The 18,867-nt window shown below is 53.4% G+C and overlaps 6 protein-coding genes across 6 annotated transcripts; 3 read left to right on the top strand and 3 right to left on the bottom strand.

The window, feature by feature from the left end:
- Positions 1–209: 209 nt before the first annotated feature.
- On the bottom strand, positions 210–1,751 carry E0L32_006287 (uncharacterized protein; the record flags this gene model as incomplete). Its single annotated transcript, XM_031140904.1, has 3 exons — positions 210–574; positions 906–1,564; positions 1,633–1,751. 3 exons carry the CDS (start codon positions 1,749–1,751, stop codon positions 210–212), a joined length of 1,143 nt encoding a protein of 380 aa, XP_030995025.1.
- Positions 1,752–3,523: 1,772 nt separating this feature from the next.
- On the top strand, positions 3,524–3,889 carry E0L32_006286 (uncharacterized protein; the record flags this gene model as incomplete). Its single annotated transcript, XM_031140903.1, has 1 exon — positions 3,524–3,889. The coding sequence occupies one exon, from the start codon at positions 3,524–3,526 to the stop codon at positions 3,887–3,889; it is 366 nt and encodes a 121-aa protein (XP_030995024.1).
- Positions 3,890–4,489: 600 nt separating this feature from the next.
- On the bottom strand, positions 4,490–5,586 carry E0L32_006285 (uncharacterized protein; the record flags this gene model as incomplete). The annotated part of the gene is made up of 2 exons (XM_031140900.1): positions 4,490–5,107; positions 5,170–5,586. The coding sequence occupies 2 exons, from the start codon at positions 5,584–5,586 to the stop codon at positions 4,490–4,492; spliced, it is 1,035 nt and encodes a 344-aa protein (XP_030995023.1).
- A 1,404-nt stretch (positions 5,587–6,990) lies between these two features.
- Positions 6,991–7,989, bottom strand: E0L32_006284 (uncharacterized protein; the record flags this gene model as incomplete). Its single annotated transcript, XM_031140899.1, has 1 exon — positions 6,991–7,989. The coding sequence occupies one exon, from the start codon at positions 7,987–7,989 to the stop codon at positions 6,991–6,993; it is 999 nt and encodes a 332-aa protein (XP_030995022.1).
- A 4,692-nt stretch (positions 7,990–12,681) lies between these two features.
- Positions 12,682–13,858, top strand: E0L32_006283 (uncharacterized protein; the record flags this gene model as incomplete). Its single annotated transcript, XM_031140898.1, has 2 exons — positions 12,682–12,882; positions 13,067–13,858. The coding sequence occupies 2 exons, from the start codon at positions 12,682–12,684 to the stop codon at positions 13,856–13,858; spliced, it is 993 nt and encodes a 330-aa protein (XP_030995021.1).
- A 3,137-nt stretch (positions 13,859–16,995) lies between these two features.
- Positions 16,996–18,765, top strand: E0L32_006282 (uncharacterized protein; the record flags this gene model as incomplete). The annotated part of the gene is made up of 4 exons (XM_031140897.1): positions 16,996–17,067; positions 17,122–17,227; positions 17,295–17,656; positions 17,716–18,765. 4 exons carry the CDS (start codon positions 16,996–16,998, stop codon positions 18,763–18,765), a joined length of 1,590 nt encoding a protein of 529 aa, XP_030995020.1.
- Positions 18,766–18,867: the final 102 nt, after the last annotated feature.

The raw sequence follows: 18,867 nt of genomic DNA, 5'->3' as shown, positions 1-18,867 counted from the left end.
CTGGTGCTCTCAAACAATTGCAAAGCAGCTTTCAGCACCTCAGGCCGCCATTGCGGTGTAAATCTGCCCATCACTTCGTCTCGGGACTTGCCGCACACACCCAAGCTTCGCCGACCCCCTTATCCCCATTACAAAGACTTTTGTAGCTGGGGTTCTGCTTTGACATAGGCAGCACGTTCCCGTCCTTGTCCTCCCACCCTGCAATGCTGTCAGTTCTGAAGGATCGTTCCAGAGAGAATTGAAAGAAGAAGAATGGAGACTCCAAGGCGGGAAGAGGCCTGGACCAACAAGGCAATCAGAGGGTTAGACTCACTTTGCACATACTCAGCCTGCGGTTTGCCATCCTTGATCCAGGGGGTAATGGAGCAAACGTTGGGGATAGTCTCCAAATCGTCCACACAAAGAGCCGGTTGAGATGGCGGCCCAACCGAGGCCATTATATGCCTTCGCCGTGAGACGGATCCGCAAGACTCCACATACTTAGCGAATGTGACCCATCGAGCCCAAACATTGGGGTCAGTAGAAGGTTGCCCCTCCCATTCTTGCTCAGTACTTGTCGATACTTCCATGCTGTCTTTGGTCAAGAGATCAGCTCAGGGTCCACAAACCGTAAACTTGAAAGAAGAAGAAGAAGAAGAAGAAGAAGAAGAAGAAGAAGAAGGAAGAAGAAGAAGAAGAAGAAGAAGAAGACGAAGACGAAGACGAAGACGAAGACGAAGACGAAGACGAAGACGAAGACGAAGACGAAGAAGACGAAGACGAAAGAGAAAAAGAAGAAGACGAAAGAGAAAAAGAAAAAGAAAAAGAAAAAGAAAAAGAAAAAGAAAAAGAAAAAGGGGGAAAAGGAGAAAAGAAAGCAAAAAGAAAAGAATAAGGGGAAAAACCATTCAAACTCAGTAACTTACATTCAAAATTCACTCCAGCGCCAATAACTTCCTTTAAAACCCCCTCTACTCCAATAGACACTCCACCACCTACCGTTATGGTCTTGCCTTTGACAATATTGATCTTCTGCCCTGCCGATGCACGGTCTCCCTCAGGTCCATCAATCAAGGTTTCCGGACCAACGAAATAGGTCCGCTTCACCTCACAATACACAGCGCACCCGTTATCTGGGTTCGTCTCCCCACAGCTGCCATCGGGGTTCAGGGTGTGCCCTTCTTTCTGGGGGCAATCATACCTGTCCACTCCAGTGAACGCTGCCGCTTCGCAAGCTGGTATTGCGAACTTGTGCAGCCGAAATGACCCACCAGGGCTCCTGTCTTGGGGAGCAGCCAGGTCCTTTCCGCCAAAGACGCCATAAGCTGAAAAGGTCAGGTTGTTGACCACATGGATACCGCTGAATGCGCCATCTGCACCACAGTCCTTCTGAAGCTGTTCAATTCCACGTCTGACTTCTCCCTGAGTCACGGTGCGGTTCCGGGCAGCCCCATTGCAGAGAGAGACGATGGTGGTGTTGTGGCGCCCGTAGACACACTCGCCTTGAGTAAGTCGGAGGCCGCCGGTACGTGTCACATTGGTGTACAGCCAGTGCGCCGCAAGGTTGGCGTCGCCGGTGACATAGCTGGCCGAATCGTAAGTCAGAATAATTCTCAAAGTACTGAAATTGGAGCGAATATCAACTGAACTCACCCGCGATCAGCCGTGCAAGACGAGTAACGGTCGGCGGTAACCACTCCTGCCGGCTCTCTAGGAAAGAGCAACGCCGTCGAGCTGGCAAAAAAGCCCAGAATGCAATGAGCAAGACGCATGTTGGATGACGGCTCTCTGTGTGGAAATTCGCAGTGGGGGCAGTTGGAATTTTGCAGAAATGAAGCAGTAGATGAAGAGAGGATGAAATGGAAACACGGTCTCCCATTTACTTTAGGTCAACACTTGGTATTTATGCTTTTCATATCTCTAAGCTTAAGGATCAGGTTTCTCATTGAGCTGAATAGACCCAAGTCGGCGCCATGGCATTCTTTCCGCCAGCTCGGTGTTAGTCCAAAGTTTCCGCTTCACTTGCGAGAATGTTGCACATGTCGACTTTATGGCTTCACTGCCAACGGCCAAAGATACGGATCATCTATTGGATATCGTCAACCACGGCGGCGAAGTTGAACAGCTTGCCAGTACTACATCAAACCCGCCAACAAACACTCTAAGAATGCCTCGACACCTGAAATGGAAGGTGTTTTGGCATTGGCTCCTTTCCAAATCGCGATCACGACTGCTCCCCACGGATCACGGATGTCTGTTGGTTATTCTTCGAGTGCAACTTCGAACGCTACGTTGCCTTCGTATACCCCCTCGCTTTTGGAGCAAAGGTTCCGGGTTTCTAACGGAAGTAGTGTCGTTGGAACGAGAAATCTTGGAAAATTGTGCTTGGCATGGATCTTGTTGGCTTGACGTGTCTGCTTCTGCAAGAAATTCAAAATATGAGGGGCTTCAGCGCTGCTCGGGCTCCTAGAAGTCGGTCTAAAGGCCACCGAGAGCCGTTTGATCCAATGAGTGTGGTACCTCCGGCTTCTCCCATCAACAGAAATAGATGAGTTCATTGCGTTTTACTTAGCTCGGCCTCCCCTGGCCATATCTTGCCTCAAAGGTGCTCTTCGCCCCGGACCAACTTGAACTTCGATTTGACCACTTGCAAGGCGGTGCGAAGCGGAATCTTCCCGCGACCAATACTTGGTTGTTGGTAGACCGCTTTAGGAAGGTCATCTCTCCCTCTCCCTCTCCCTAGCATGACTGGAGTCTAGAACCAACCCCGGGCAGAGGGTAACAATATAGGTGGGTACTGATGGGGTTCATTGCAGCCTCAACGTAGCTTAATTTCAGCTTGTCGCATACCTAGTTTGGTATTATGTCCAACTTTCTCTCGATCGACACGTCAAGCAAACAAAACGCAAAGGCCCCGCATGCCACTAGTAATGGGGAGAGGGCGGAGAGGGGAAATCAGTAGACCGAGCACAGCAGCTCACAGGTCCGCAAGGTCGCACTCAATTTGGTTGTTGGTTCTGAATGTCTTGGCAGATCGGACCCGATGGAGTGCATACTTGGGGAAACGGGCATGCTCTGGGTGGCCTTGCACAAGACCTACGTCATTTGTTGATGAGTTCGTCAACCAAGTCTTGAATGCCAATCCCGCCTTCACCTTAAAACACCGTCGACGGTTCACTTCATTCTGTCCTTCGTTGTATCTCCAATGTACCCAACAATACACCCAATCGGAGCAAATAGCTTGGGGTCCAAGCGAGCGTCCACTTTAGTACGCTACAAGTCACAGGCTCCCTGGAAGACACACCGCAAGCAACAATGACCATCATCTACCAACCGGGCCAGAGCCCTGGTGGGACTGTATGAAACGACGCTTTCTGTTCACCCCCTGTGCTTCCTGTGTTCCGTCCCGTTTAGCTGATACTCCGGGGCACAGGTCCAAACATCCTGGGAATTATTGCGACACGGATGCGGTCGACCTCCTACAGACTTCGACTTGTCCGTTGTCTGCTATAATAGCAGAATCTTGCGCAAAACCGGTTCCGATATGGACTACTTTGCACCTTGCTGCCCAACTCGACTCGGCGAGAACATATTCGAATATGATCATGGGTGCGGCTTCATGTTCTGCTTCACAAATGACATAGCTATGGCTGAGGCTTATCCCGGGTGCATCTCCAACCTGACCAACATGAAGCTCACCGATATCGGAGCTAACGGGGCCGACGCAAAAAACATTACGGATAATCGAAATTCGACTAACATCATGTGCGAGTACGTGGACTACGATTCTCTGAGAGCAGGCGCGAAGAAGATGAGTGATGGGTCGCCTCGGCCTGGAGGAGGAGTGTGGCGGGCCGCTCTCGCCAGCGTGGTTGTCCTAGGCCTTGCGCAATTTTTCCTCTCGTTTTAGTCATCTCAAAACTTAGTGTCATGCTTTTGATCTTTTTCGTTCTTATTTCCTGGAGAGATACTGGGAGGAATGCAACTAGTTCGTTTTGTCAAGGGATACATCAATGACCAATTCTTTCGTTACGCTTGACCTCTTGCCGATGTTCTGCTTCGCACACTCGATCACCAAACAACTCCGAAGACACTTCTGAATCTTCGGCATTGTAACAGTACAGCGAGTCTTGGGCCACCCCGTGGAAAATTGAACTTTCCTCGAAAATCTAAATCGAGATCTCTCTGAGTCATGTAAAAAGGCCTGAAGCGTGTGCGCGGTGCGTAAAATATTTTTACTAGTGTAATGAAAAGGTAGATGGAAATTGCTCTACAAGGAGGATTGAGCACTCTGAAAGGACTCGGATGTGCGATGATACATTGAGCCTCAGACCAAGCAAATGAAATTGGAGACATTGGTTTTGCCCTATTGAACGATGAATCAAGAGCCTTTGGTTACTATATTGGCTTCAGAATGCCGAAACTAATCTCGCTACTTACCACGCTCGAATGATCTCGGAATTGGCAGAGAAGACCATAACTTCAACACTGCCCTACTGAGGCAAATCCACTACATCCCCGTCATCTGCGCCTGGCCCGGCAGCTCCGTCAGCCAGCCGTCCGTCTCCTCCACGACGGTCCTCTGCACGGCGCACTTGTTCATCTCGGCCACGGTCTGCGTCTTGAGGATCCCCTGCTTGCCCGGGCTGCCGCAGCCGTGGAACATGCACGTGTCGTTCATGGCGCGCTGCAGCGAGTCGCCCTTCCACCCGAAGACGTAGTCGGCGTGCGTGCCGTACCCGTTGCCCATGAAGGACCACACGAACGGCTGCTTGCCGTCCTTGGGCCACATACCGTTGAACATGGTCGTGTTCCACATGGTCTCGTAGGCGATCTGCGGCACGCGCACGGGGTGCGAAGCCGGGCAGGGCCCGGCCTCGCGGAAGCCGCCCTTGGTGGTGCTGTACATGTGCGACTGGTGGTCCGGGCTGTCGAGGTTCTTGCCGTCCCAGCAGGCCGGGAAGTGGTGGATGGCCATGATGCCCGCGGGGCAGGGCCGGGCGGGGAAGTCGGGCGTCTCGCTGCCGCGGGTCAGGATGGACTGCAGGCAGGTGTAGCGGAGGCCCGGCTCGGCCCGGGCGTCGGCGAGGGTGTTCCTCGTCGGGGCGCCGACGGTCATACGGAAGCCCTAGAAAAGAAATACATATGTTAGCAAGGGGTCCCCACCTTCTTGGGTATTTAGAAACGTACTGGTTTGAAAGCGGTGATGTGCTGCTTTCCGTTGGAGCTAAAGTCCTTTTGCGTGTAGTAGATGGTCATGCCGGCGTTGATATCTGGCGCGTCTCGACCATCGGTGCCCAGCTGGGCGTTGGGGTACTGGGGCACGCGGTGATAAGACCCGTTCTCGTGCCTGAAATACATGACGGCTGTCCAGTAGTTGGAAAAGTCCTCCGTGTACGCGCAGGTCGTGCAGCTGCCCTGCTCGCCAATGTCCCCAGTCATGGTGGCGTTGAACGCATTGCCGCCGACGATTTGATGGACGTGGGCCGAAGGTATCTGGCCTGGCTCTACAAGAGGGTCGAGGCGCTGCAGAGAGACGGTCGAGCAGGCGAACCGCAGGGCCGCATGGGAGAGCCCAGCGTTCAGCAACAGAGCAAAGCGCTTCATGTTTGGCGGAATCCTCTGAGATTGCTCACGGAATGTGCAAACGTACCAGCCAGGACTATTCGACTCGAGGGGAAAAAAAGAGAGATGCCAGCACAAGGCCTTGCTCGTTGCTGTGGTGGTCGACTGAAAATGTCTTTCAGCCCAGATTTATACCGCGACGAATCACGGCCTCTTATCTGTTCGCCTCTCCTGGATAAATTGGTCTTGTTTATTGGCGCCGATGCTGCCAACCCTATCAGCCATTTGGTAGACTGTACAAATTGCCTCAATATTAAGCGGTCAATATCCGCGAAGGTGCTAAGCCAGCTAAGGTTCTAGGCAATATACATTGGAGAGGAAACACAACTGCCGAACCTGGCAAGGATTGGACGCGTGGCCAGCCTCAAAGAATGACAAATGCCAATTTTCGTGATAGATAGCACAATTGAAGTTCGTTGAGAAACTCAAAGTCTTGGAAAACAGCAGTGATAGTCAGCCTCTGCGGAGATTAAACACCAAAACTGTGTCAACCTCTCGCCCCAGAGTCCTCTCTTTCGCAGGTATGTATTCCGGTATCGACGGTATATTCGTACGTGGCATCGTTCGCACTTGTAATATGTCTGTGACCGACGTTCACCTCACAATTGGCACCTGTCAGGACGCTGTGACTTGTTTCGTCCGGGTGGTCGCATTCGGGATGCTGCCGGAATCATCGTCCAGCTCCAGCTCCAGCGACGAGCTCCGCCCTCTAAATCGTCATTGGGGAAGTCATGCTCGAGCTGTTCATTGGTTTGGGCAATCGGGCTTCGTCCCACAGCTTGCACCGACATATCCTCGTTTTCAGAGACATCGATAGCAACGTTCGACTATGCATTGCAAGGCTGGAGTTATTGTCAGAATATCGACTCAAAAGTCCATGCAATAACTAGAACTTACTTATAAAAGTGTTCTGTAATCTGTGCTAAGCTCATCAACTCCACGGCAGGACAAAAAGTGCTGTCAACATCGATTGATGTCCAGGCCTGAGACCAACTGTGTTATGGCGTTGTTTCCTCAAGGCCATGTCCACTGCAAACAACAGCCTGGTAAAGCGCAGATCGGGTATCAACACTGAGGACGGTTCATGTTCTTCGCCTGGATCGTCGTCTCGGGGATGAACTGTTAGCTCTGAGGTTTTGTGCCCTTCTCTGTTGTCCTCAAACTTTTCCAAGAGCTGGGAAGCATGACAGCCTCGGGAATCAGACCGATGAAAATCGTTTCCCGCAGTTCCTGCATCTCGAAGGTGAACATGACTGTTTCAGTGGCCGTCTGTCGGAACAGGGGCTCGAGGCGTTGGACGCGGTAGGTCTTGTTGCGTAAAGTTCCAAATCAAATTGTAGTGGTCCAATCTCGCGCTCAAACACACAAGATTTCTCCCTCAGTCATTTATGAATACGCAAACTCGACGGGCCCAGGGTGATGTTCATTGTTGGTCTCCCCATCGCAGTCTACAGCCTGCCCTGTCGGTGCATCGTGATGCAATGCGCTGTTCATGGCCACGCAACTCGGGCAGGGTTTGTTGCCCTCAGAGACAGTCTTCACAAACTTCTTCGCCTCGTTGGCTATGTAGTCGTGGATCATGACACAGTCGCAGTCCGTGTGTTGAAGCAGACGACCCTTGAGTCTGCAGATCTCCGCCTGCAGGGCCTCGACGGTAGAGGTCAACTCCTTGCGACGCTCGTCCAGCCTCTCCTGGCAGGAGGTAAAATAGGCCGCCTTTTCCTGCCTCCGCTGGCGATACCTCGTTGCAGCCTCTCTGTTCCTCTCGAGTGCCTGTGCCTTCTGGGCTGCCTTGCTCTTCTTCTTTTTGGGCTTCGATTTGGCAGTTTGCCGTTCGGGCTGCTGCGCTGTCTGCTTCTCGGGTTTCGGCTTGGTATAACGACGACCAGGGTGCCTGACCTTCTTCCTCTTCGTAGAACTGTCAGAATTCATTTCAGAGATGACTTCTGCGACGGGCGGCGACATCGATTGCTCGCAGTCCGTGGTCATGCCGGTCCGATGCTCGGTAGCCTCCGGGCTCGAACATGGCGATAGCAATAGAGCAGTGTCTTGAGAGATCTCGGAAAGAGGAGTTTGATCGTACTCCATGCTCGCCCATGTCTGACAGTCTCTGGGAGTTCCTAGATGTAGTTTCAAGCCTTCGCCCCCGACCAGATACGCTGGCATTGCTGAGGGATCCTGGGGCCGGAAAAATGAGGATGTCGACGGTATATAGCTGTATCCTGGCGAAGTAGCCTGGCTATTTGGTGATATGTACGGTATGTTGTTGCGGGACATATGATGGAAGGGGTAAGCCCAGATGCCGCCGTCGTCGTACACATTGAGCCCATCCACCGAGGCTTCGACGTAAGGCTGGAGCATTGGGCCTTCGAATGAAAACGCCATTTTCGAGAAGACGGTGGCCCAGCTATACCGGAATCATCAAGCGGCTTTCGAGAAAGACCGTTCAACAGGACGAGAGACTGGCGACTGCGCAACTCTTATCATCTCGGAGAGGGGTTCACGATGAAAGCTATGGAGCCCGAGCCTGATGCTATGATGTTACGATAACCTTTTTAGACAACATGACTGTTCAACAGTTGCAGAGCCTAGGAATGGCTGTGGCTCGTCTTAAAGCTTGGGGCAGCCTCCGAGTGAGTTGCATAAGGCCGGACATAGCGCACACCTTGAATGAAGTGGTGGTCAGGCGACATGGGCGAATAGGGTGCCCTGCATTTCTACGCAAAGGGCAGCAGACCCACAATGTTCACCGGAAGAGCATGATGCTCATGACATGACTAGCCCCCAGCCACGAGATTTCAAGTGCCACACACCTGTCGCAGGCTGGATCACAAGCCCGTGTGGAGGCGGCTTCGGCGACTCTATCGTCGCAACAGAATCACGCCAGAGTGCCAAACTCGGAGCGCGTACGGCGTTGGGGGGAGGAAAGCATTTTGCGCATCACGTTGTGAAACGATGTCTCAATCTTGGCGGCCTAGCTAGCTCAAGAAGCTTCCCTTTCTGTGTCGGGTGTTGCCGGTACCGGACGATGCTCCTCCACATCCCTGATTTGCTGGCCCAGGGCCTGTTATGATGATGATATTATGCACTCGCGTGTCAGGGGGTTGAGCCAGTCCCCACTCCGAAAGATGCACGACTAGAATCTGAGAGCGCTCATTGACCTGCATTTATGTACGGCATCTTGATTGGCCAGCCACATGCAAAAGGTTTAGGGCCATTCTTTGGTCACTGTACACGGATATCAATAGGCGGTCTGAGATGCCTGCGCAAGTTTCCATTTGGACTTTTTATATATTTTATGAGAACTGACCATCGTCCCCTGGCAACTTTTTCCCTTTTTAAAAGGATGTCGTCGAGACTCCCCCCTGACTTGTTGTTCCAGATCCTTGCCCGTTCGACACTACAGCGGAGGTAAATGCACAAATGCAGCGTTTGTATTGTTGGCGTGTGTCTGCCGCCTCAATCCTCAACATAAACTGCTCGTGATGATATAACATGCCCGAGCACATTCCATGCCCTCGGCGCTGGCGCTGATCCCGTAAAAGTACTCGGCTGATTCTTCCCGAGACTGTCTTTCACGTACTCCAGGATGTACCAGCACGCCAAGTAGGCAACGTCCCATCTCCTGTGAGGATGAGACGTGAGCTCCCTTCGAGTGGTATTGCGTGAGTAGGTGGCATTGTCCGGAGGAGAGGCTGCAATAGTGCTCCGGGCATAGCGTCGCTGAACGCCGAGGTTGGTTCTCGCCCAGCCCATGGCTGATTATGGTTGAGCGGGCTCGCGCAATAAGTGCTATATTTTAGGTTTTGCCGCCTAGAATGACATACAGCCAGCAAGTGAATGACCATGGAGTCGCTTCAACATGCTGACCACCAACCTGCCATGTCAGGGCATAGATGAGAATGCTAGATGGCATCAAGCTCTACGCCCGAGCCAGTCCAACGTTGGGCTTGGGAAGGATTTCTGGAGGAGTGATGGGGAAGGCAATGAAGGGGAAGGCAAAAGAGAAAGACGATACTAAGAGTTCGAGAACAGCCGATACCCTGCGTATCGCCATTTGCGGCGCATTGGCATTTCATGATAAACTGCGTTCCTTATGTCAGTCAGCACTCCAAGTCAGATTACTGACATCCTGAATTCTGTTCAGGTTCCCAAGTCAGCAATGTCTTTCATCTCTGTCAGGATGTGTGGGACAGGGGGAACAGGAGGGTATACTAGAATCCGCCCCCTCGACATAAGCCGCATGGATCGAATGCCCAGATATGCAGCTTGTACACCCCCCACCAGGCAAACGAGCACGGACATGCCCTTTGCCCTTACGTCGAAAATGGTCCTGTGCCTGAGAGGCGCGATGGATCATGGTGGGGATCCGAGTCAAGAGATGCTGGAGGTGCCAGAAAAGATGGACTGGATTTTAGGTTCAGGCTCAACTTTCCTATCATGTTAGGTGGGACCACAGCCACCGCCCCTAGGTACCTAGTCGAAATCTTAGGTGGGCGAATATTCGGCGTCCTCGTTCTGTCGTGATATCGGGCGGTGGAGTGATCTTGCGCTGCTGCTTGCGTTCAAAACTCCCTGAGATCATGCAGAGATGCTATCATGACGTTTTGCGTATTCCATCGAGTATTAATTAGCAAGCTCTCTTCACGGTGATTGAGGATGGCATTGACTGGGAGGGAGGGGGAAAACGTCAAAGCAATGCGATTCCTGTCAATCAAACAGAGAAAACCACAAAAGCCCACATGAAATCATCATCCACTTTCCTCACTCCCATGATTCCCATCGCGATCCACGACGAAGAGCTGACGTACCACGGCAGACCCTTGAGTGTCTGGTACGAGGAAGCACGCTATCAAGAGACTGTGCGCGACGCAACAAGACGCCCGTCCAGTAAGAAACCTCCATACATCCCTGCAGGGCATGCCATGCAGTGTTCTGTTTGTTTAACAAAGCCACTAATCCCTTTCTGCCAAGCTGACCGGCGTACAGGGCTAGCCTTGGCGTCGGAGGTGCTGCGAGAGCCGGCCTGGGACCGGGCCAAAAGAACTGGGCTCGGGGAAGAAGGCTGTTCAGAGAACGCGGTGAGGGTAGATCATCCCTCTCGGGAGCATCTGAGCGGGCGAGGGGAATGCAGCTTCTCGTTTCAATGATGCGCCGGACTACAAGGGTTTGGCTGCCAGTTCAAAGCGTCGTGTTAGGTACCGTAGATTCCATCGACAACCGACATATGAAAGCCTTTGCCTCTGGCCCAATGGTGTCTTTGGGTGTGCGGCACGGAAGATAAGAATCAAGTTAGGCATTGGCCTAAGGGGTGTTGGTATGTGCTCCTTACATTCCAGAGGTCCCTCGGGGTTGAGAGAGGAGATGTGTAGAGGGGAACCCTGAAGAAGGGGATTCCGCCCCGCCTTCCGCCCTGCCCCGGATATGTGTACGGCATGGCCCATGCCGTTGGTTCCCCGTATATATACCTAAACGGCAATCTGCCGGAGGGGGCGCGCGCAGGAGAGCGCAAGAGAGCGCAGCAAGAGGAGGGGGGAGGGCGCATCCCCGATCGTACGATCAATGCAGAAGAAGCTCGCCCTCGGCGATCGGGAAAAGAGGAATTGGGTTTCTCTCGTATGGGCTGCACTTGTCACTTCTCGATTCGCTCAATGCATTGCCCAGAAGCAGTCTCGCTTCCCTGACAAAGGTTCGCCAACCCTGCTGTCCACAACACACCGAACACCTTACTTAGCTACTGTTAGGCAGGTTACCCACCCTTACTTAGTCGAGGACCCCTTCAGACCCCTCACGCGTCATCAAAGATCCCATCCCACATTAAATAGAGACAGCTGCACTAGCTACATTAGCTCTTTCAGGGTAGACATCGTTATTGCAACCCTATCACCGACCCCACGAGCGTTGCGTCGAACATTGTCATAACAGGGCAGGGTCTGTAGGCCGCACAATTGGCCTATGGCCGACTGTAGACCCCGAAGCCAGTCCGCTAGGAGCAATAGCGTAAGCCTCTCAGCATCTAGTAAAGGGTTTGGCTTCAGTAGCTCCAACCCGCGACCTCACCGTTGTATTCAGGATGGACCCCGAAGAGGCAGACTTTCCAACAGGGACGAGTAAGTCCGCGACAAGTTGGCACTCTCGTCGTCCCTGGTGTCCAAGATGTCTTTTTTACAAAGTATGTAGAAAATCGGGGTGGTTCAAAGACTCTACTCGTATTAGCGACCAAATGGGGGACTGCAAGCAGATCAGCAAGGTCGCATTCAGAAGCACAATGCAGAGCCCACACCCGCATGCAGGTCTCAGTCAGAGACCCTACCTCCCTACTTGGGATTTTGCTATGAAGAAGATGGAGACAATGGTATCCTTTCCCACTCCATTCCATGACAGGTGATAGAGTTCAGGTAAGCGGACCTGTTAGCGGCGAGCTTCGTCGGACACGGGCCTTGTAAATTCGGGTCGCCGGACACTAGCACCGCATCCCACAGGCAGATCGAGATGCAGGCAAGGCACTACTCCGTTCTGGGAGCTGCAGAACGCAGTGGAGGAATCCAATCCGCAGGCACTAGGCAATGGATGGCCCACAGTCTCAAAAGACCCTCGAACATCTTCCACAGACTCGGCTGATCCATGCTTTTGCAGCCTGCCGCCATATTTCGAAGGCTTTGAGAAATCAGCTGATCTGCCTCGCTTGTGAGGGTGGTGATGGGAAGCCCCGGGATAACGGTCACCCAATCATGGAGGGCTTGCCAATCGGCCGTCGCCGTTGTGCTCGCCGCTCAACGCCTGGAGCCAAAGCTCTGGTGGAATGTTTTTCGGCCTTCAGGTTTTATCGCTTTCGGCTGTCGCAGAATGGACAGATGGGAGAAAACCGAGGTCTAGTCCTGGCCATTTGAACATGCTAATCCACACCTGCGGGTGACATTGATGGGACTAGACGGTATGACTTTGTAGGGAACGTCCCAGAACGCGACCGTGTCTCTCCTTGTACACCCATTCCTGTGCTAACACTGCACGGGTACCGATGCAGCAGAAAAGCAAATACCACTAGAGGACTGGATATTGGCCGCGTATAAGAGCCCCATGACGTCCGGCATCTGCTGCAGCCAAGCGACGGGTCTTCTTGCTCCTATCCTCAAGAAGTCCCAGATCCTCAATTGTTGCTGCAACGCAATGACCATCCTTCCACAGACCCAGGCTGCTTTTGATACTGAGATGGTCCTTCACCAAGACCGAGACGGCTTCCAAGCTTCTGCCTCGGGGCTTGATCAATGTCAATCGCAGGTGAGTTAGCCCGCTTCGACCGTGCAGACAACAGGATTCGGTTTCCCGATCACACTCAACATAAAAACAATTTGTTCACCTACCATCCCACTCCATACCCATCGTATACGTATCCATCGCCCGCACACCTAGCCATCCCACGCCAAGTATGTCCGTCTTCGGATTTTTTAACCATTATCAACAGGTGCCGCTCAACTTCGCCTACGAGCCAGCCATGGTGGTATCCCCAAGCTGGACTCTGGGCGGCCCGCTAGGGACAGAGTATATATCGTCTGATCCCTTTTTCTCTCCTGTACTTTCTGATGTCCTGGAAGCCGGATCGCCACCGACTAGCGGCCTCGACTCTAACGGCAGCTCCGACCAAAATTACTTTCCGGCCGTCGAGGATCCTCCATTTACGGGTACGAGCGGGTCCTTGAGCCCGCCCGATGACGACCGCTTGGAGAGCGATAGCGTCGGCAACGGCAGGGCCACCGCCGCAGCTTCTGCAGCGACAACGGCCCGGGCCTCCAGCCCGATGCGCCTCTCCGACGCCAAGCTCCGGTCCGCCTCCCGGAAGCCCAAGAAGCACAGGGGCGGGGCCCGCCAGACCGCCGCCTCGGCCCGCGAGACGCGCCTGCGCGCCGGCCACAACCTCTGCGAGAAGAACTACCGCGACCGCCTCAAGGCCTACTTTGAGGACCTGCTCGTCGTGCTGCCCATGGGCGGCGCCGCCGGCGACTCGGACGACGACGACGACAGCCCTTCCGCGGGCGAGAACATCAGCCGCGCGCTGCAGCAGGGCGGCGCCGGCGCCGGCGGCCAGGCCTTCAGCAGGGGCCAGGTCCTCGAGGCCGCCCGGAAGCGCATCCTCGAGCTCGAGAGGAAGGTCGACCGCCTGTCGTCCGAGCTCGGATACCACGGCTCGTCGCCCCAGGCGACTGCTGCTGCTCATAGGAGATCAGTGTGCGTGGGCGGGAACGCTGTGCAGTTATGACATGATGCGTTGCAGGCTGGGTCTCGGGCTCGCCAGCCTGTCGGTGGGTTTGCTCTTGCTACTGGAGGCGCGGGGGGGGTTTTCATTTCTGTAATAGTCCTTGGTGGAAATACATGTACCGCCATGAGAATGTATTGTACAGGGTTTAATAAGAGGTTCACAGGGAGACTGGAGTACGGCCGTCTCATGTGCCGCACGGCGCGCTTTGTTTGTTTTGCAATGAGTTTGTTCTGTCGTGCCGCGCTGTCAGCTCGTCGACCGTGTTTCCTTTAATCGGGGCTAGATGTCTCCTATTTACAAGCCTAAAGGGCTCCCAATACACTTCCAGCGAAGAGTGCTGCCGTACAACATTACGCAGGCATATCAACAGTTGAATGACTAAACACCAACCAATGGACAGCGGTGACATTGCAAGACTCTATGGTAAAAAAGACACAAGACATCCTTGTACACATGCAACACGTCTCAAGGAAAGAAGCATACGACTCGGTTCACCGTCATTGCTTCCTTGATGTGAAGGATATCTCCAATCAATATGGTTGTGATAAAGACTGAGGCTCTCGGGGAGCCTATCTAGTCTCGCTGTTATATTGCTTGACGCAATATCATGTTGCCGGGGGCGTCACATTGAGAACCTCCACATCTATGAGACTATGAAGCTACAGATCCCAAGTATATCAAAGCCTAAAATGCCAAGCTATGCAGGCCTGAAGGGCTTTCTGCTAGGCGGGCGTGGCCTTCTTGGTCTCTACAATAGCCTTGTTAGTGATTTAGAGAACTCCTCTTAGAGGATCTCCTCATTCGTACAGCAGGTGATCAGACCACAACACACCTTGACATACACAAGGCCGGGCTCCCGGGCAGCAGACAGGTGAGAAACACCATTACCAGTATAGAATAGCGTGAGGAGATACTCATTAGTCACGTAAAAGGTTAAGTGCAACTGTGCTTTGTGGGGGACTACGTTACTGAGATGGAGATGTCTTACTCCGGCCCATAATTCGTCTGTCATCGTTCCTTCAGTCGCCTTTTGGAGGAAAGTAGGAATGTATTTGGCAGGGGACCACTCCCCAACATCACAATCACATGGAAATGTATGATTGTCCGAGCCCACAAGCCTTGACGAGTTCCTACACCATTGGGTAGAGTCACAGCTGCTTGAGAATCCGGCGGCATGATCAAGGTCGTTTCAAACCTGTCTTTGTCGTCAGTTTGCCGATCGCATGATTTAAACCACAAGGCCATCGAACTGGATTGCTGTGCTGATGTGAGACCGGCTCTTGAGACCGGTCGAGCCTGGACAATCTTCCAGCCTGGCTCCAAGGACCTATGCCTCCGGTGGTGTTGTGGAACCAATCTGCCACGGAGCCAATGGCGAAATGGTCGAAACTGATCATCACACCAGGGTTGATCGTTCCGTCTGGCCGCATGCTGTCCCATCGCGCTCACACTGTTGTCGCTCCCATTGTAATCGGATACAGAAAGCTTGGGAACGTCTTTCGTAGCAGCACCCTGGTATGCCAGCTGTGGTTTGCCTGTCTTTATCAAGGCATGCGTTACCACAGAGGTGCCGGCAAACCCAGTGGGAATCTGGAATCTTGCAGCCCTCACAAGGGGCTCTAAGCGAACAGAGGCTACCGTACGCATTGAACTGAATGCCAAAGCGAGTCCTATCTACATCCCCGCCATCAAATTGTCATGTAGCGAGATGTATTTTCTTGGCGAGCCCTTCCTCAGGCGGAGGTCATCCTCACGGTACTCAGCTGCCTTGTCCTCTTAGGCTAGGTGCAGGCAGATCTTGACCATCTTGTCAGTAGTGTGGACTTGGAATGTATCTGTAATGAGCACACCATTTGTTACAGTGTACCCCGGATCCTCGGAGGGCTCTCTGGGATCGAGTCAGTGGGCAAGTTGCCACCCCTGGTCCCAGAGGCCATCTGCGACATGCGGAACTCCTTGATGCAGCCAGGCAACCATGCCTTCAAACTATCGTGCCAGGAGTAAGGTCGTTGCTGAACTGGACCTGTACCCACGGTGTCAAGACGGTGGCATCATCCTGAATCGCTTGCGCGATGTTTTAAGGGACAAACACACGAAGCAAACATCTGGGCACACTATAGGGGAAGCGCCGTTCCTTGGCTCCTCCACCTGTTCAACTGACAGGTCGTCCAGCCGGATACTACGCAACCATCACTTATTTTCTTACCATTGACATAGACATCGAATATGTCGAGGGCGGTGATATACAGTCGAGCATTGGCGGATGAAGCGGAGTTTGTTGCAAGTTTGAGTTGCTTGTAGAACCACAACTGTTGGAGTAGTGCTTCTGGGCCAAGTCGCTTTGAAAACGTGATGAAATGAGAGCTCCAGTCCGCTCTCTTCAAGAGACTTCAAGAGCCGATTCTGGCGTCCAGGGCATCGCTATTTGTCGTAGAAACCCTTGGTGCCGGCTCTTCCAAACTACTGAGCTCCAACTTTCACACATTGTCGCGATGTCCTCTGGTATATATCAACATTCGTGCCCCGTATTCTTTCACGGATGCGTTCAACTTCTTGGCGCTATTTGCGTGCTATGCACCAACCAGTAGTGCAAAGGTCACGCACCCTGAGTCCCTGACTAGGGAGCTGCAATCCATACGTCCGCTGCCAACGTTTAGTCCTGTGTCTTCGGACCAAACCCGAAAAGTGGAACCACGGGGAATGGCGGGAGCCCGTCCGTAGTAGCGCGCAAAAGCGGAGCATCTGCCGGTCTTTTCACCGGGACTACCATGTGCTGCATCAAAATTTTCTGGGGTTCTAGCCAGGAACTTGAAAGCCCCAATGTTTGATGAAGATGGTGGCCAATCATACACGTGGCTCGGGATGATCCCCGAGCCCCAGAACAATTCCTTGCCGCGTCACGCGTCCACCGGGGGAATTCTCTGGGGAACGCAGAGTCGGCAGAGGATCTCCAACTGTTTCGATCCTCTGAGGAGAGCTGAGGCCCGGGTAATATAAATCCTTGCAACACGCCTTCCTTCATCTTTTCAGTCGACACTTCCATCCACTCATTGCCAGCCTGGCAGACTATTGTTATCCTTTGAGTACCCAGTCTTCAAGCCTTAACTCACTTCAAAGGAAGGATCCCAGTCTTAGTCATGGGTGTCTTGAACCGCAAGAAGGGTCCCTCCAAGGGAGTGGAAGCGACTGTTGGACCTGCTCTCACTGCCGTGAGTAGTACTCTATGGTGACGATATCACCGGGGTTGCTGACAGCCAATGCAGGTCTTGCCAGATGAGCCCAGGCCATGGTATCGAGTTCCCCATCTCCTTAAGCTCAACCTCCTGTTGCTGGTCCCCTTGGTCTCTTCCGGCGCGATCGGCTATGACGGTAAGGCTCTACAATCTTTGGAAGCAAGGCAATTGGATGGAACCTCAGGTTGACTGACATCGCGTAGGCTCCATGATGAACGGTCTTCAGACCCTCCCTCAGTGGCAGACTTACTTTGGCCGCCCCCAAGGTGCCCTCCTTGGTGCTATGAACTCTGTCTACCCTGCTGGAAAGTTCTTCGCGCTCTTCCTTGTCACCTGGATTGCGGATCGGTTTGGACGTAAGAGGGCCATCTTCATCGGCGTCGTTACCTGCATCGCGTTCTGCATCATGCAGGGCCTTGCCAAGAATATCGAGACCTTCATCGCCGCCCGTGCGGTCCTGGGATTCTTCACCAGTTTCCTGGCTCAGCCCAGTCCCATCCTTATCACCGAGCTGGCGTATCCGACACACCGTGGAAAATTGACCGCTCTCTACCAGACCTCATTCGTATGTCAACAAGCGATTCTCTGCATGTGTGGCCAGTGCGCTAACTTGTCCATGACCAGTACCTTGGCGCCATCATCGCCGCTTGGTGCACGTACGGAACCTTCAAGATCAGCTCAGACTGGAGCTGGCGCATCCCTTCCCTGCTGCAGGGTGCCCTCCCTCTGCTCCAGCTCTGCTTCATCTGGTTCCTCCCCGAATCTCCCCGATGGCTCGTCAAGCACGGTCGCCACAGCCAAGCCCGCAAGATCCTTGTGGACTACCACGCCGGTGGCGATGAGAGCTCTCCCCTCGTCGACTTTGAGATGAACGAGATCGAGGTGGCCTTGACGATGGAAGCCGACGTCATGTCCCAGAACTCCTGGCTCGACCTCGTCCGTACCCCCGCCAACCGTAAGCGCACGCTCATCGCCGTATGCGTTGGTTGGTTCGCGCAGTGGAATGGCGTCAATATCATCTCGTACTACCTGTTCCTCGTCCTCAAAACCATCGGCATCACCCAGCCAAAGGACCAGACCCTCATCAACGGCCTGATGCAGATCACGAACTGGCTCTCGGCTGTATTTGTCGGCGCGCTGATGGTGGACCGCGTCGGTCGCCGGACACTCTTCCTCGTCTCTACTGGCGGCCTGTGCTTCAGCTACTGCATCTGGACCGGATTGACTGCTTCATTTGTACAGACGCACAACGAGGCCACCGGTCGGGCTGTGGTCGCCTTCATCTTCATCGCCTACTTCTCGTACGCCATTGCTTGGGCTCCTCTCTTGGCCGCATACACCGTCGAGATCTTCCCCTACACCCTCCGCAGCCGTGGCGTGTCGGTCATGTACCTGTCCACCTTTGCCGGTCTGGTCGTTGGTAACCAGGTCAACCCCATCGCTATGCAGAACATCGGCTGGAAGTACTACATCTTCTTCTGCTGCCTCTTGGCCGTCATTTTCGCCATCATCTACTTCTTGTTCCCGGAGACCAAGGGCTACACCTTGGAGGAGATCCGAGAGGTGTTTGAGGGACCGGCCCATGGGAAGCTTGATGATCTCGAGACGGCGCGTCCTGAGACCCAGTCAGGAAAGAAGGATGAGGGCAAGGCCATTCAACACGCAGAAAAATAATCAGGGGCGCAGCAGTCCCGCGGTTTTTCCGATCTAGCTCACCTACATGCAATGCATGAACTGTACGATACCCTAGCCAGAATTACTTAGAGGCTGATAGCC

This window comes from Thyridium curvatum, assembly GCF_004353045.1.
Source record: "Thyridium curvatum strain D216 chromosome Unknown NODE_35_length_383278_cov_80.659980, whole genome shotgun sequence".
Lineage (NCBI taxonomy): Eukaryota > Fungi > Ascomycota > Sordariomycetes > Thyridiales > Thyridiaceae > Thyridium > Thyridium curvatum.
This window is presented reverse-complemented; position numbering and strand designations above follow the sequence as displayed.